General features: G+C 36.8%; 1 protein-coding gene across 1 annotated transcript in view; it reads right to left on the bottom strand.

The window, feature by feature from the left end:
• tusc3 (tumor suppressor candidate 3) overlaps positions 1-19,399 on the bottom strand; it is a 75,782-nt gene that overhangs the window by 17,650 nt on the left and 38,733 nt on the right. The window contains exons 4-6 of the mRNA XM_031743853.2: positions 19,016-19,156; positions 14,917-15,057; positions 14,621-14,710 (exon numbers count right to left, since the gene is read on the bottom strand). Coding sequence (XP_031599713.1) covers positions 14,621-14,710; positions 14,917-15,057; positions 19,016-19,156 — 372 coding nt within the window. The remainder of the gene's footprint in view (positions 1-14,620; positions 14,711-14,916; positions 15,058-19,015; positions 19,157-19,399) is intronic.

Below are 19,399 nucleotides of genomic sequence, written 5' to 3' on the forward strand. Positions count from 1 at the left end.
GAAGGGGAATTTTGGTTCAGCAGTGGTAGCACATTGGGCAACTTCGGACTGCCTGTCTACTTGCAGTGAACGTCTCTGGGGCAGCGGCAAAAATATTTGGTGCATCTGGTCTGTAGTCTCCTCTTCCTAGTGCTCTTATTAGTCCATCCATCAGTGGCAGAGAAGAGAGAAGTTGTAACATACAAAGAGCTGAAGTGAAGCTGAGTGTTAAAAACAACGAAAAGTCTCCACCGCAGCTGTTGTCTGTACTTCTCCCACTCCTAGTTAACTCAACTGTTACTCCCTTCCCTGTTTCGGCCCACTTGTCAACCAATCAGCATTCGACCAATGCACAGCTTTAACCACAGGCAACATGCAGTTGGGACTTTGAAGGACTGTATGGAATCACATTTGCGATGGTTGAAAACTCCACAGGCAAATACCTCCGCAAACGTAGCACTAATGTTTATTTTATGGTACCACAAAATAAACTGTGTGTCAAGAAATCCCTCTTCAAATCAAAAGCAGGAACTCTTACTTCTGATGCTGTTGATATAACAAAATGCAATTTTAACTCATTTTTTAATAGATTGGGTATTTCCTAGTGCACCAGTTACAAAACTCTACCCACAAACACATATTTCATTTCACTTTAATGACAGACAACAGACAGAAAGACTAGCATTATGGTAAAGTGTGTAGTGTTTTGGGGAAAAAAGTAAACAGGACCACAAAGTGCAACCTTAGTGCCACATTTTTATTACCATAGTTTAGCAATGATGTTTTATTTATTTAATTATTTTTTAAAATCAACTCATCAAGCTTGCTGGTGCAGCGGATAATTTAACTCTGAATCTATCAGAAAACCTTTAGCAATTCATAAAATAACTGCACAGTAGTATACGTAAAAATACATATGTTTGTATGTCTTTCAATTCACTCAAGTTTTATCCACAACCATTAAATTCTGCACATGGGGCTAGCTCTTGATAAGTTAGCTGTATTGTTTTTACTAGGCCTGGACTCTCCACTGTGTAGCAAGAGCTAATGAGATCTCAGTTTAATAGTCCATAGTAACTCTGTACCAGAATCTAACTGTGGTTTTAAAGATAGTCAGGAGTCTGTCTGCCTAGGTCCTTGGGCTTTTCAGCTACATGAGGCTCCTCCTTAGACATCTCCACATAGACAACGGAATGGCAGATAGTGGCTTGCACCTTCACCATTCCCTAACTTCCCTGTTTTGTGTCAATAGGAAAAGCAATTTGCATTTGCATTTGGTGGTGATGATACTAACATAATACTCATAGACAAAATGAAAAATAAAATGACAACTATAGAATACACCATTTGTGAACATACTGTAAACTCTTATTATCATGAACCCAGTTTACCTATTAGATGGGCACTGTGCCAGATATATTGACACTTACACTGTGATAAACCCATTTCAGGCGACGGGGGTACTTTAAACCCATGATTTGCCCCCTTTAAAAGGTTAAAGCTTTTGCTTGCTAAGTTGATAATTGACCCATCACATGAGTTTGAACTGATAACCACTGTAAGATATAGTTCAGACCAGAATATGCAAAACAAACAATCTCTAGCTGCCCTTTGTCCTTACACCTACATAAGCTTTTTAAATGAACCTCTGGTGTATTTTTCAGTTAACTGTAGAGCTCTTCATTTTAATACAGACTAAGAAGCCCACTCACATTTTCATGAGACTATTAGTTAAGCTCGTTAAGTACACTATGAACAATAGTATGAAGGGGTTAAAAAAAAAAAAAACTGCCACGATGACAAAACAAATTAAACGGGTCCTAGAAAGTTTGGGGAACCACACACTAAAACTAATAGGAGCATCAGTATCCAAGGTGGATTTCTCTTTCATTACCAGAACTAAAACCTCCAAACAACAAAAAAACATCCATACCATTGTTCCACTTGCTACATGTTACCCTTAAGCACAAAACGAGTCAATGCTTGGTGGATAAAACATTCTTCAATCCATGGTTGGGCACTTCCAATTAATCTGATGGATTAAAATGTAGCTGTTTAATTCATTAATGTGCGGAGCGGAACAGAGTGTGCATGTTTCAGTGTACGTAGCTAAACAGGTGTCCACAAAACACATAAGTAAATGTTTGTAAATTAAACTGTTTAGAGAGAACAGGCTTTTGAGACATTTTGTGCGGCTTTTGTGTGAGTGTGCGTTAATCAGAGGGATTTACCTCCAAGTGATTTGGGGTATAAAAGCAGCAACCTTCAGTCTTCATGATGCTAAGATAACAAAGACATTTAAATGAGCTAATGCAAAAGTCACATCTTATAACTTTTTCTCTCACTTAAAAAACAAAAAACAAACAAAAGCAACCCCCCAAAAAACTAAATCCCATTCTCTGAGGTGAAAGTCCTCTTATTTTTTTTTTTAAACCAGTGATCTCAAAATATGTGTTCTCCACTAAGATACCAACATAAACCAATAAAAACAGTGGTTAATTGATATAATATTTAGAATGCATTTTGATGCTGCTAAATGTTCACTAAAATGGCAAGCATAAGCACCTGAAACCTCTCGCACACCTGAAACTATTGCAGTCATTGAAGATTTAAAATATTTAACAAAATTCGAAGGACTGCAAGAACACACATCCTAAAAACTCATCTAGTTGTAAATGTACTTTGAGAAAGTTGTAAGATATGATGCTACAAGTGCTGAAGAACAAGAACTTGGTGCCATTAACTTAATTTCTCTTATATTGTAAGGTTTGCAATATTATATGGTTCTATTTCAATCAAAATCCCACAAAAAGGTCAAAACATATTAGTCATTTGCTCAGTTTTGCTTTAAGTCTATCTGTTGCTGCTCAGTGCAATACATAGAAACTCTCACCCTGACATACTCCATAATCTGTGGAGTATGCCTAATATACAGAAACCCTTGTTAACATTTTTTGTTTTAAATATTTCTTGTTTTTACTTTTGTTTCATTTTTTTAATACACAAGAAAAAAAACTATTACATGATCGCTGGTGCCATTCTGGTGCACAGCATGCTGACACATACATTTTCTCCATTTTAAATAGGCTCACAATGGCTTGCCTGCATAAATTTAGGCAGGTTCATGCTGGGGAGCGTCTGGTACAACTGCAGTCTAGTACTGCTCCAATTAATCTGATGGATTAGTTTCTTGCTTTTTGGAGGGGTCTTTTTGGTTCTTTTTTAAGACTGCCATGTCTGCAAATTAGGTTGAAACATTGTTTGTCTTGTATTAACAAATGATTCAAGTTAGATAGAGTGCTAAATAAAAGTTTGAAATGCGGCTGAGCTTAAAACTTGGCATTGTCAGTTTGCCCCACTCTGTATAGAGAAGTTACATAAAAAATAAATAACATATTCAATCGATCAATAGCTTGGGGATACATGTGATAACATTCTTCTTCAACAAGAATGAAGATGTGCACAGCAGTATATGCCGACTATGTTCATGGACCCATTTGAAAACACTGACATTAAAATCATCATTATACAAGAATAACCATCTGTAACATTATGACAGAAATTATGTATTTGCACTCATGTAAGTATAAAATATTGATTCACATTTAATACACATTTGTTTAGCCCAGCTTCTGAAATAATAGTTTATATATGAATCAGCCTCCAATTACAGACAGGTTTTCATTCCCAAATAACAGATCTGGTGAATCCTCAAATTAAATTCTGCATGAGTTTGATAATGGCTGAGTGCATACAGTACATACACAACGTTTGGCCCTCATTTACATGCACACACTCCAGAACTGCTGTAAATATTCTGGGTGGTTTTTTTTTGAGTTGGGAAAATCTTTCTTAACCACATGCACAGGAATAATCAAAACCAGTAATGCCACACACTAATTGTGCTAAGATTTTGCAAAATAAAACACAACAGGACCAAGGAAACACACACAAAAAAATAAATTACATAACTAAATCATGCCTCCAACTTCACACTTTGTAACCATTTCAAATGAATACCTCTATTACTTTAGTAAACAGAACGCCCTCAAGTTAAGGAAACATTTGCACGCATATGGTATAGGAACAGAATTATTTATTTTATTTTATTTTATTTTTTAATGAATATATTTATTTTGAGGTAATGGCACAGACAGACTAAAATCAGGTGTATCTCATAAAGCAAGTTTGTGACAATTTCCTCACTATGTTATATTCTAGTTTGCTACATGCAGAAAAATCAAGCACCCATAAATATCAAGTCATGATTGGCTTTCATTGCAAGCTACTTCAACATGAACTTGTCTGCTCTCTTTAAGTGATGATTTTCTTAGCTGGTGAGTTAGTTAGCTGTGTGCCAGATAAGCTTTAAAAGATGAATATATTCATCCTTTTCCTTATAGTACCATGTGTTAGTGTGTTTCTACATGTGTTTTCTTGGGTAAAGGTCAGGAGGCATGCAGACAGGAGAGTGGCAAATGAAAAGTCAACAATTCAGAAAGAATAGTTAGTAAGAAAGAATTCACTAGTACTAGGTTAGAAAAATAGTTTTTTGATGCCTTGCAGCACATAACAACTTAATGTCTTCACAACAAGAACTGAAAGTATTTGGAGGTGATTTATTCACAGCCGCTGTGAGACTGGTTAGGTTCATTGAACCCTTCATTTGAACAAATATGATAGTCTATTTAAGGGATTCAGGTAATGCTTTAAAATCTCATTATCTACTCAGTGTTTATGCAGTTCGGTGTTTACGCACTCTGTGGAGAGTTCAGTTTAATTACCCAAGAGTCAATTAAAGCCATTCAAACCCGTTTTCTTTTTTGAAAACATGTCAATCAGTGAAATGAGGTGACTTTTAACTTCCTAAATATGCAGAATTTTATTTATTTATTATTATTATTATTATTATTATTCTTCAGGGATATATAGAGAAAGACAGCCAAGGTGAGGAACTCATATCACATGACTTGCCTTGAGTCACAGATTTATAACAGACTGTTACTTGTTCTGCATGTGGCTGAGATTAGTAACAGAGTAGAAAATCAATCTGAAGAATGACATAATGGATGCAAAGTGAATTAAGATATACAAGGTAAAATAATTGTAATTATTTTATATAATTATTTTATATGATGACCACTATGATATGAGCCATAGCCTCTTATGGGACTTTTGAATCAAGCTTAATCAAGTTGTTTTTTGTTTATTTTTCTTTTAAATAAAAGTTTCTCATAGCCAAATATCTCTCTTTATGACTAAGAGTTAGTTTATAGCCTACTGATACAAAATGTAAGTAGCTGATCTTCCCACAATAATAGCTATTGTTAGCTCTGTAAATCTCAGTAAGGCAGGAAGTAAAAGTGTGTAGGAATGGAGACTATAAATTTTGTTAACGTGTGTTTTTTTGTGAACTGCATATTTTCAAGGTACACTTCCTTATAAATTATTTTTTAATTTGCCTTGGTGACCACTTTAATTTGACTCACCATGAGCCCTATAAAGCATCCCTCTAATCATCCTGGGACAGAAGCATTAATGGGCCAAGGAGAAATGATGCAGCCCTCCTGAAGGGAAACCACTGCAACACTGTGATGTAAATTTTGTGTTGCACTTCTACATATACTTCAGAGTTTATTTCTTTTATTTTGGGGGCTTATTATTGACTGGGACAATGTGTCAAGTATCAGAAAGATGCAATCTAAGATGCTGGCAGGCGGTAACAATGCAAAACTCTGCTCTTCATGACCAGTGTCTTTATGACACTTTGTAACAGTTTCAACAAACCAGTTGGTCTACATGAAGCCTTTGAATTTGAACATTTCAGCTTGCAGCCTCAGTTAACAAAAAAGAAAAGAAAAAAAGACATGCACTGTTTAATACATCTGAAAAGGAGAGGGGGAGAAATAAACAAAACTAGCCACCTCTTTGTTGAGTTTGCCTTGTGCAAGGTTGTTTGAACTTTTGACTGTTCCAATAAACATAACAAAAACTGAAGTTATATTGTGCATTCTCCATTTGTGTGTGTGTGTGTGTGTGTGTGTGTGTGTGTGTGTGTGTGTGTGTGTGTGTGTGTGTGTGTGTGTGTGTGTGTGTGCAAATGGAACCAAACATTCACTAGCAATGGGTATTGTATATCCATGCAGCCACTGACCAATAGCAAACCTGTCTTGATTGAAGGGCCTGACAGAGTGTCTCGAAGAATCTAATGTAGCCTAAAAGCTGTTGCACTGCTCACTCACTTGCTCTGCATAGTCTATAAAATACCGACAGTTGCAAATGCTACCCCCCTCAACCTCCTTGTAGAATCCTAGGTGACCTTTTTCCTCAAAATATCGTGTTTACAAGATTTTCAGAAAATGTAACCTTGACGTCAACATCACTGATATTCAAGTCCATGATTTTTACTATATTCACCTATGGTATGAATGTGAAAATCCTATGTTGGCTCTGTCCTGAGTTATTGTGTTCACAAAGTTAAGTGTCTCACTTCCACGATATGCGTTTAAAATGGGATATATGCCTCAATTCCATTTTTCTGCTGAAAACAGCAGAAAAATTCACTCACTTTAGTTTAGTGTCAGGGTACGTAAACAGTTGAGTTCAGAGACGTATACGATGCTTAGTGTCTACTGGTCTAAACAAATATTCAGGCTGAAGGTCAACTTATGACACTATGTTGCCAGACAGAGTTCAAAATACTTCATATTCACTCAGAACGTGTAAAGACACAACAGACTGACTAACTCTAACCTAACAATGATGCCCTCTGCAAGCCAAAAGTCAACCATTTGCAGATAGCCAATAAAAATGACAGCAGTGCTTCACTAAAACATGAAAGGTTAGCAGGGATGACAACGGCTGCCAAAAACCATCAACCAAACATGTGAAATCAGCTGGAAATATGGAAATGTCATCAGCCAATAAAGGTGAAAAAAGGAGTTGGTCAAAGTCAAACACATAAGAAAAACACTGGCAAAAAAAAGCACTTTAAAAAACTCAAACCCACAGGAAGAAAATATTCGCGAGGAATTCCTCATTCTTCTTTAACTTTAAGTTGTTGTTTTTTTAAATCTATTTAAAAGACATAATTCTATACTTAGCTTGCCTTTTTTGACAGAGTTTGCCATATCACAGTATGTGTGTAAGTATTTGGTATATGCATGCTTCTTATAATTCATGAGTACATGGATTTGGGTATAGTCTATGTATGAACCTCTGTGTGCATAGGTTTGTTAAAGCTAAACTGTGTTTCTGTCACATTTTGAGGCAGCAGCTTTTTTTTTTTCCGGCTCCATAGTGAGACGCACTACAATTTCATCTGCTTCACTGTACCATTTGTCAGTTGACAAATCCTTTCAATATAGTGTACCTGGTCTCGCTCACTCATCATTTTGAAGGAATTACACTGTCTGGTGAATTTGGGAGATTAGAAAAGGAGGTGAGAAAAGGTAACATGAAAAGGGGTGGGAAGAAACAGAAAGGATAAGATGATACTGATCCTTTCTGAATCATCTTCTCATTCACTGCCATTTACCATCAGGGGATGGAGAGAGCAAGAGAGGAAGGTTAAGGTGTGGTTCAAAAGTGTAAAGAAAAAAAGACAAGCATCATTTGTAGTCAAATATAGCCAAGCCTAGTCCTGCTCCTATGTCAGATAAGTGGGTCCAAAATACAAGACCAAGCAAAAATAATAAAGTAAAAGCACACATTGCATGTTGTTGCAAACTATGTCAGTGGAGTTAATGCTGTTAAAAAATACGTAGTGTATGGCAGGATATTAGGAACACTTTGAAATGTTATTAAGTAAAGGGCACCATTATCACTATAACCTTTTAAGAGCAAAAGTATACTCATTGGACACATTGTCATTGCTATAAAACTTTTTTTTAAGTATATTTGTAGTCTGTCGTAGGCATGCATGGTCAGCATGGTCATTAAAAAAACATGGCAGGAACACAAAGAGTCACATGAAGCTTCATCAGTCAAACTCATGTGGACCCTCATGAACTCATGGACATGGAAAGTATAACTGCAGGGTGACACTGTAAAACAATGGTTAGTAATGTTGCATCAAAGCAAGAATGCTTTGGGTTTCAATCGCCTGCAAGTATGGAGTTTGTATGTTCACCCTGTGCCTGCATAGTCTGCCTAACTCTCACAATCTAAAGGTGTTTTGCTATTTGGTGACTTTAAACTTGCTGTAAGTATGAATACATGGTAGATCAAATGCCAAGTATACAGAAGAAAGTGGTGTACGAATATGTGCGAAAAAGTAAAATATGGCTTTTAGTGTAAAATTCTTTGAGTGGTCAGTAAGACAGCAAAAGTGTTATGTAAAGGTCTTTCTATTAGTGGACACCAAAGTATGGGATCAATCCATCTCATGCCATCCCATCCCATCTCACCTTGCTCCCCTACTCCAGTTCAGGGTTATAACTAGTCTCCCATCAGCTCATCACCTAACTGGCATAATTTAATTTCTACATGCTCAGTAATAAACGTTTTATAAACTCATCATTCCATTTGAATCAGATGCCTAGAGCCATTGCTTCCTAAAAATATTGACTTAGGTTCTGTCTTTATTTAAAATGCTGATTAAGAGTGCTGATAACACTTGATAAGTCAAAGCTTTAATGTTGCCCTCGTCACCCGTTCACAGTTCAAGCTATGGGAAGAAAAAGAGCAGACGAGAGGATAGAAGAGGCAGGCAGGTATGTTTGTTTTAAATTAGCTGACGACAGGCAGAGTGGGAGTGAGTAGGCAGGGCATGGAGGAGAAAGAGAAGCAGAAGGAAGACAAAAATAAGTAATTATTTGAACTGATAAACAGACTGAATAAGGACTTAGTTGGGACAAAAATAAAGAAAAGGAAAAACTGGCAATGTATGTATGTACATAACTTTCATCCAATTATATAACGCAAAAGTACAAAACTGCTCCTTGTCATGTGTGCAATACCATGCATTAGCACAGATGAATTAGGTTTTAAAAAATAAATTATTTCTACACACAAACAATACCATCAACTTCAACTGAAGAAGCTATTTTGGGCATGAATAAAAGTGTTTCAAAATCAAGAGATAGCAAATGAGTGGACTAGAGGGATGTGGAAATGACAGGGAAAAAGAAAGAAGAGCTGAAGGGTACATTAGAGAGCTACATCAGATGAGGGTGTAACCCATTTGTTGTCAAACAGACTGAAAAATTACAGAGAGCACCAACAGTGCCTGAGAAATAGAGTGCCTTTTACACAGAACAAGACAGAGAGACAATACAGCCAGAATTAAAAGACAGGTAGGGGCAAGAGGGGGGTTCCGGTGCTTTGGTAGTCTGTATGCATGCAATACATCCACTTCTTCCTGCTCGGTGTTTGTGTGTTATGTTGATTACTGGCTACTTAGAATATCAATACTTTTTGTGTTGCATGAGTGGATTTTTTTTTTTTTAAACAACAACCTCACTGTTCTACATACATATCTCCATGATAGTGTCCCTGACGGCACCTCATATGTGTGTGCAAGTCCGTGTGTGCATCTTCATGAATTGATTTCACAACAACTGATCAGGTCATGGAGAGAAGTATGTAGAACTATGAGGTGCCGTAAGTTGACATTATTACTGAAATGCTCTAGGCCTGCACAATAAATCGAAAATTTATTGTCATCGCGATATCAGCCTGTGCGATGGGCCCATCGCAAAAGACGGCGCAAACTGCGATAATTGGGTACCTTAAAATGTTTACACACGTGCTTTAAAGAATTTACCAATCAAAGAAACCCCTTTACACATTTGACCAGTCGAATAGAGCCCTTCACAGCATTAACCAATCAAATGGATTAGAGGCCCGCCTCCTACATAGGTGGGGAGCAAACAACGCTGCAGCAACGAGTCAGAGTTGTAATGGCTGAGAGCGAGACGCATGACGAAAACGCTACTGACTATGAACTCGTGGCTAAAATAAATAAATAAATAAAAAAATAAAAAATAAAAATAGTACCTCGCTTATTTGGAGGTACTTTGGATTTGATAAAGATGACGTTCTCCAAACACTCGTGGCAACCACCAGAGGAAACATGACTAATCTCCACCATCATCTTCAATACAACCACAGAGAACTGTTTGAAGAGTTCCAGAAAGATAGGGCTAGCCAAACAAAGGTTGATAATGTTAAGACAGAGCACAGCAGTCCAACAGCTGTCTCTGTATCAGAGTTTTTCAAGTGGAACTCCTTATGAGAAAACGTCGAAGCGGTACAAAGAAATAACAGAGGCCATTACACATTTTTTGGCTAAAGACATGATGCCTATAAATACAGTTAGCAGAGAGGGCTTCACTAGTCTGATACATAAAGTGGACCGGAGATACCGCATCCCCTCACGAAACTACTTTTCCCATGTCGCCATTCCACAAATGTAGGAAACATGCCACAAGACCGTCATGTTTGAACTGAGCCAAGCTGGAAACTACGCAAGCACTACAGACCTATGGTCAAGTCGTACAACGGAACCATATAAGAGTTTCACAGTGCACTTCCTCACCGAAGACTTTGAACTGAAGACATGGTGTCTAGAGACTGTATTTTCCAGACTCTCACACTAGTGAAAATATAGCCCATGTATTACGTGAGGTGCTAGCCAGCTGGGATCTTAAAGAAGACTGACAAGTGTGCATCACCATGGACAATGGTGCCAATGTTGTGAGAGCCACGGAGCTAAACAACTGAGTCAGACATTAGTGTTTTGGACACAGGGAAGGATGTCTTTCAGAATTCAAGCCTCAGAAATTTTTTTATGGGGGCAATGTTTCAATGTTAAAGTGCACTTTGTTGTTACACTGCTAATACAGCAGCTTTCTTTAAATAAAACTGTTGCAGTAAAACGGAAATTATGCATTTGGTTTTTTTTTTGTTTTGCTATTTATTTTATCGCAAGTCATATCGTTATCGCAATATTGATCACAGTTATCGCACATCGCAGGTTTTCCTAATATCGTGCAGCCCTAAAATGCTCTCACACACACTACTGAAATTTTCTCTCTCACACACACACACCACTAAAACGCTCTCTCACACACACTACTGAACTTTTATCTCTCACACACACTACTGAAACACTCTCACACACACTACTGAAATGCACTCACGCACTCCACTGAAAGCCGAGGCATTTCAGCTGAACGGAAAGTTGTTTCCTGACAAAGAAACTGACCGGAAAAGTGGTACATTTCAAACCACTACAAGCAACCTGCTAGTGCAGCGGTCCCCAACCTTTTGTTGCGCCACGGACCATTTACGGCCGACAATATTTTCACGGACCGGCCTTTAAGGTGTCGCGGATAAATACAATAAAATAAAATGCGTACCGGTGCCAAAAAAAAAGAAGATTTAATCATAACACACGGGAAAAGACCCAGGGAAACAGAGTTAACAATATAAACGATATAAAAATAATGATAAAAAACGATAAAAACCCTGAAAACCATAAATTTCAAACCTGAGCCTCAACTCTTGCGGCCCGGTACCAAACGACTCACAGAGCAGTACCAGTCCAGGGCCCGGGGGTTGGGACCGCTGTGCTAGTAGCCTAAGTGAAGCAGCCGGATTATTTAACAATATATTAGCTTCCTTGAACGCGGAACGCGCAACACGGAATTCGGAAGGATGTCCTATTTCCCCTAAGCTTTTTATATCGGTAACTCAACTGTTAACACTATTAAACAAGAATTCTAACGACATACAAGGAATATCAATTTTTAATAAAGACTTCAAAATAAGTCAATTCGCAGATCATACATCTATTTTTTTGAAAGATAAATCAGTGGTAGAGAAAACTCAATTTTCTGTAAAGCTTGTGGTTTATCTCTTAATACCAAAAAATGTGAACTACTCCCGATTCATACAAGCTCTGACTCCTCAATAGCTTCGGTTAGAGTTGAATCTAAAGTTAAATTTCTAGGGCTGATAATATCTAAAAACCTAATTAGAAGAGATTCTAATTTTTCTAACCGTATCATGGAGATGAAGAAATCACTTAGCCACTGGTTAACCAGAGACCCCACTATTTTTGGCAGAAACATCCTATCTAAAGCTGAAGGCATCTCCAAATTGATTTATCCTTGTCACTCTCTATATATCTCCTCTGAAAACATTAATAAGGCTAACACAGTTATTTTCCAATTTTTGTGGAAGAATAAAACCCATTACATTGAAAGATCTCAGCTTGTTAAGGAATACAATAAAGGTGGTATCAAAGCTCCAGAATTTGAATCTATGGTTGGCACCCTTAGAATTAAATGGTTAAAATCTTGTCTGTCACAGCCAGACTCCCACGATCCTTGTTTAATAAAATAGGAGGATTAGACTTTATTTTGAAATGTGATTTTGAGGTAAATAAAATCCCGATCAAGATATTCGAACTTTCCCAAACAGACTTTGCATTTTTGGAAAATGATATTTATCCACAACTTCTCTCCTCATAATTCAACCTTACGGAATAATAGGGTAATAACACTTAATCAAAATCAATTTTCAAGAGCGACTGGTTTAGCAAAAAGATTATATTCATAACAGATTTGTTGGATGATAATGGTGTCATTCTAAGTTACACAGACTTTTCAGAAAAATATTGTCTATTGTCTAAACTGTTCTCAAAGAGAATATAACACATTTTGTAAACTGATCCCACTGCCTCTGCTTCATTTGATTAAAAACTTTATGATATACAATAACTTCTCATCAGTGCTTCCTAATTTATTGCTAGGACAATGTCAGCTGTTTGATAAAAATGCAATAATAAATTTATTAGTAGTTTCTTCAAAGACAAAATATTTCATAGTTATGACAGAATGGTTACATGGCATGGTTCTAATTTAGTTATTTCAGATACACTTGATAAAGCATACTCGAAATTTATGAAATGGCCTATTCTACCTAAAGTTAAAGAAACACACTTTAAAGTCATAAACAAAATTAATCCTGTGGCAGAATTTCTAAAATAGAGATTTGGCTTTGAGGTGGATCAGTGTTCTTTTTGCACTGATGAAAATGAAACTCTAGAACATCTTTTTTTTTTCTATGCCCTATCACACAATGCTTTTGGTGTGACTTAAAAAATTGGATTTCCCTAAAAATTAATGATGTGCCACCATTTGAATAACATCATATAATTTTTTTTATATGGATCATCTAGCATTTGGTGTCTCAGACATTAACATCATCATACTTTTGAGTAAATATCATATCCATTATGCTAAATGGAGGAACGCTAAGCCTTCTCTCCCTGGTTTTATTAATGATTTTAAGATATTTTTTTTCTTCACTAAAAAAGACAAAAAGCAAATATGCCAAAAAAATTAACCAGGATATTGCCCGTCTCCTGCTATTCTATATTTTGACTTATGCTGAAGCTAATATATTGTTAAGTAATGCAGCTGCTTCACTTAGGCTACTAGCAGGTTGTTAAGTAGACATTTGTGTAGTGGTTTGTTTGAAATCTACCACTTTTTCCTTCAGTTTATTTGTCAGGAAACAACTTCCTGTTCAACTGAAATGCCTTTGTTTCAGTGGAGTGTGTGTGAGAGCGTTTCAGTGGAGTGTGTGAGAGCGTTTCAGTGGAGTGTGTGAGAGCGTTTCAGTAATAATGTCCCTTACGGCGCCTCATACACACACGCACTCGCTTGCAGACACAAACATAATTTCTCACATTCCTCCCTTTCTTCTATATGCCCATTTCACTTTCATTGTTCTGATCCTACTCTCCTCCAAGTTCATAGTTTTTTTTTCCCATTTTTCTTCCATATTTTTATTTTAATTTCACACTTCAGTGGAGAAACCTAAATGATGACCTGCAAAACTATATCTGGAAATACTGTGTGAGTAAGTATTTGCACACATATTGATAATAAGTGGCAATTCTCTAAAACACAGCAACTATACGAAAGAAATGATGGTTGAGTCAAATTCCTTGTTTATGTGCACAAACTTTGTCAAATACAGATTACTCTAATTCTGGTTGATAGCTGGGTTAAACAAAAAACATGAAAGGAAGACAGCATGAGAGGAAGAAAGCACAGAAAAACGAGAGAAAACAAGCAAGAAAGAATTAAAGAAAAAGTCTTTTGGCCAACACCTCTCTCTTTCCCATTCTGCTTGGCCCAAGATGACTCTGAGATGCCTCTAGGGTGATATTAACACAAAACGACTTTTCCCAGCTGTCCAGTAACATACGCACACTTGCGCGCGCACACACACACACACACACACACACACACACACACACACACACACACACACACACACACACACACACACACACACACACACACACACACACACACACACACACACACTGCCCCATGTCTGACCTGTTAGCAGGTGGTAATGGCACAGAGTCTATTTTACTTGAGGCCAATAGCCTTACAGATGTTTTTATCACTGATCTATTATATTTTCACTTACAACCTGGTAAAAAAGATTAAACTTATACCTTAAAATACAGCTTTTACCAAAAACATAGCTACTAAGTTTGATCGATTGAAGGACAGAAGACAGTACAAAGCCAAATAGAAACAAAACAACTAAAATAAAACCCTATATACACATTTATATGCACTGGCAGGGAAGAAAGAAATGTAACTCATACCACTTGTCCATTCTGTGGATTTTTGTGGGCATAAGGAGGACCTCTGATGTGATTCCACATCTGACCAGACGTCATTGCAAACACCACACACTAGAGAGAGATAAAATAACAGATGAGAGAGTCAAGCATAGATAACTTTTCCATTACATAAAACATGACATCATATTTTTGTTAAAATGGGGAGAAAACTACACTACTAATCTCATTTCCGACAACGTCCCTGACATGTAAAAGTAGATGAATATGGAAAAACAAATATTTCACTCCAACCTAATGTTGGTGTATATGTATCATACCAGTGCAGCCATGGCCCATCCAGTCTTGTTGTATATGAATTCCAAGTTGTTCCTCCTCAAATACAGCAATCCTCCAACTAGAGATACTAAGAGCGCCAAAGCAATAGTCCCTGAATAATTAGGAGGACGGAAGACCCGAATCTGAAAAGCCAGAAAGAAAGTGAGATGAAAGTGAATAACATGGTAACATGTTTCAGTTGCTGTATGACTTTAATTTTATAGTATTCTGTATGTAAAATTATATTCTATATACTGATGTAAAGCAAAAATTTCCTATGATTTCTTACACATTCAAGATATTAGAAACTCAGTGAGTGGATGAAAGTAACATTATGTATTCAGTGTTTTTTATATTTAACATTTTGTGGGGGTTTTAATGAAGGAGAAGCACATATAAAGCTGATTTAAAATGTCAAATCATTTTCTAAACTAATACTAACGTGAGCAGAAAAGGGTCCTTGAAACTGTCAAATAATTCCATAATTTCAAATAATTTACTTCCAGTACTAAAATATGAATACTACATATAAATTAAAAACTCCTTGTAGTTAATTTTTGTGACAGAGACATAAAAAGAAATTTAAGAGAGCCACAACACAGCAAGCACAATCACTCCATCTAGAACAAAGACCATGAATCTGTTACTGACAGGATACTCTTCATCCACATAATCACACGCTACTTTGTGAATTAAATCTACATTAATTATATAAAATAATTTAATTATTCCAAACTAAATAATTAAACACTTGTGACATTATACTGGGATACATACTCAGTTCCATTAAACTCTGTAATATTTGAGGATGTGATCAACAGTGTCAAGGCCAATAAAATCAGTCTATGAAATTCTCTGCAATATGTTTTTTTCTTCTATTTTCAGTGTCTTTCTTCTTGAGGATATTTCAGTACGACTACAATACCAAAAATTGGTATTCCAACAGATCAAGATGTTCTAAAACATAAATGTGTAACTAGCAACAATTTTATTTGAGGTGATTGGTGTTGTGATTTAGTGTTATATAAATAAAATTGAACTGGCTTGAAATTATTATATTGCAAATGAGAATGTGTTGACACTCTACAGTAGGGATGGGTACCGGTGTCCGGTGCCAAACGGTAGTAACCAGACCGAAAAGCAGCGCACATTTCGGTGCTTTATTTTGGTGCTTTTTTTTTTCCTGAGCCAATTCTAGCCAATCATTTTACGTTTCCGAAGATAGTAGGCGGGGCCAGGTACGTACGTTCTTTTAGAGCAGAGCTACAGATTAAAAATGCCCAAGGCGAAGGGGTCAAAGTCTGGCTGTACTTCACAGCAAAAGATGCAAACTCAGCAGCCTGCAACAAGTGCTTTAAGGTGATACTGTGATACTGTCAAAGGAGGTAACACCTCAAATCTGATGAAGCACCTGGCGACGCATAGCGGGGTTTTTTTAAAGCCGAGAAATGCGCCGTGTTTGATAGCTTGCTGCGAGACCTCACACCGTGCACATCTACTGCGGGTGTGGTGCTTGTTATCGGACCTGGAGTTAGCAACATCCCCCAAAAACCCGAAGAGGAGAGTCCTGGCCCCTAGCCCTGCCAGCGTAGCAGAAATGATGACGGATGATGATGGCAGCAGCAGCCGTTCTCCTCTGCGTGAGTAGCTTCATGTTGTTCGTGTGTAATTAACGTTGAGTAGGCTAACCACATTATTACATTAATGCATGTAAGGTGAACTAGCAAACACGGTCGTAGTTACATGCGGCTGTCTTCTTGTTTGATGGCAGATACTCCCTTCACCCTGGCCAAAAAGGCTAAAATGACCAAAGAAAAAGTGGGAAACAGCTAAACATGAGAGGTTTTTGGACAAAGTTTGTGTTTTTTCCATTGTTTAAGCACTGCTTCCAGCCAAGAGTGATACCATATATGCCCTATAGCTGCAGAAAAGGCTAACATTGTTATCTTTTTACAAAAAAACAGCTAAACATGAGAGGTTTTTGGACAAAGTTTATGTTTTTTCCATTGTTTAAGCACCGGCACCGTTTCAAAAGTACCGGTTTGGCACCGGTATCGGATAAAACCTAAACAATACCCATCCCTACTCTACAGCTATTAAAAGTTTGCCCTATAAATTTGCCATGTATCAGGCTGCAAATGCTTGACTATGTATGTATAAAGAGGTAAAAACATTTTTTTCTGTTTATTTTAACATTGTTCTACTACACCCACACTAGAATCTTGATGAAAGGTTGAAGAAAAAGACTCCAGAGAAAGAAGGAGAAACAGAATAACTTATTGTTGTATTCCATCCATTCAACTTTCATTTCCAGAATACAGTGCACACATGACACGAAATGTCAAAGTCAAAGGACACTGATGTATGAATTATTAAAGCAAAAAAAATGTAGCTATGTCAAGGGAAGAACCAGTCTCGTGTCTACACATAAACAGCTTTGTTACTAGCAGTCGGTCAGAAAAATACATAATTTGTTTCCATGTATTTAGTTGAATCTATAAAAAATGTAAAAGATAAAGTATGGCAGGCATAAAATTTTTGCAACAACAAGGTGATTCCCAAAGCTATTCGCTAAAAACTTGGCATATCTCAGCATGGTGTGCAGTATGTGCTTAAAAAACAAAGCAAAACAAACAAAAAAAAACAAAAACCCAACAGCTGATGAACAGAATCTGAAATTCCTGCCCTTATAAAAAAAAAAAAAGGGAAACCAAACAGCAAAGACATAACACAGGACTTAAGAAATGCATTTGACTGCTAAACAGGAAATAACCTGAATCGAAAGGTGGCCAACAAGAAGCCTTTCTTAAGTAAGGAAGGGAAACAGGGAGAAAAGACTGAGGTATGTCAAATTACAAAAGAAATAAATTGAAAAAAAAATTATTGGCAATAGGTCTTGAATCCAAATATGAAAGTATTGGTTCATTGTCATCAACATGTGTAGAGATCATTGGGGCAGAGGTACAACAGTGAGTGTCTACAGTCACTATAGACAAAACACTGTGGATAATCTGTCATGGTTTGCATGAATCTGAATTTCAGTCAGTTGTGATGGTGACCTTGTCAAAATCGATTTAATTACGAACACGGAAAAGAACCATTAGAGTTTGACCCACCATGTAGATGCATCTGGAAAAGTATCAACTATATTTTTGCTACGTTATAGCAACTGCCTTATTTTTCAGCATGACAATGAGCCAAACATACTGCCAACAAATTTTATTTTATTGGCAGTAAAAGAAAATCATCATCTTGACGGAGAATGGAACAAAAAGCAGCCAACAACAAAAAAAGTGCTTTCGAATGTCCTTCAAGAAGTCTTGATGTATTTCTAAAGAAGTATTTATAAATGGAGAAGGCAGGCATTTATAAAGAGTCCTTAAAGAAATTACAAAAAAGTTTTCCTAAGAGTCCAGGTTGTGTTGAAGAATAGAGATAGTCATACAAAATAATGACTTTCAAGCTCATTAGAATTGCATATTCAATTTTTGCCTTACATAGTGCACCTTCATCTATGTTTGCATATGTTACAATCAAACTCCTATTTCCCATTTTCCTAACAAAATATAAGGAAATGAAAGGAGATTCAAGACTTTTGCACATTAGTGTAGGCTTCTAGAATATCCATCTGCTAGTCAAGGAAACTGTCAAGGAAAAATTATAAGTAACCTGTGCAAGCAGGTTACAAGCATATTTTTTGCTGGAATTGAAAACTGAAGGTTGAATTGAAAACCAAAGAGAGAGAGAGAAAAAACAACCTGGGTCAAAAACACCTCAGCATTACACTGTAATAGCCAATTTGAAGGAAAGCGTTGTCAGGGATGCATCCACTGAAGACAAAACACTTAGTCACATAGAAAAGTGTTGTATGAATTTATGAGTGAATGAGACTTGAAGCAGAAAGTGTTTTGAGTATATAAATACCAGTCCATTTATCAAAAAGGTCAATAAACTGCAATACACGGGATTTCAACAGTTCTAACCATATCTACAAAAAACTATTGCGGGTGTATCTACACAGGTTTCTTCATCATTTCTCACAAACATGTGAATGTTTCTGCAACTGCACAAAACTGAATAAATGTTTTGATTATATAGTACCTGAACATCTGTGCGGTCCGCAATCCACTTGGCAAGCTGTTCTGAGGCAAAGCCAATCCTTTGCAGATCAAATGTATCAGCCCTTTTTGGCTTTCCCTTTGCTGGGAAATGCATAAAGGTTGGGGCACTGTTCATGTTCAACTAAGAGAAAGAGAACACACAATGAAGAAGATATTAAGTTAATGAATCATTAAATACACAAGGGCAAAATATTATCCTAAAATCATAACATATTAGCAGACTGGTGGCATAGGCTTGAATTTGTTTTCATTGCTGGCATTTCCTCCAAATACTTATATTATGTGGGATGATGTTGCATTTTTCACTTCCTCAGCTATAAATGTTGTTATGAAGTTCGGCAAATAAAAACGCATATGTTGTCAT

Source organism: Oreochromis aureus, linkage group 6 (assembly GCF_013358895.1).
Source record: "Oreochromis aureus strain Israel breed Guangdong linkage group 6, ZZ_aureus, whole genome shotgun sequence".
Taxonomy (NCBI): domain Eukaryota; kingdom Metazoa; phylum Chordata; class Actinopteri; order Cichliformes; family Cichlidae; genus Oreochromis; species Oreochromis aureus.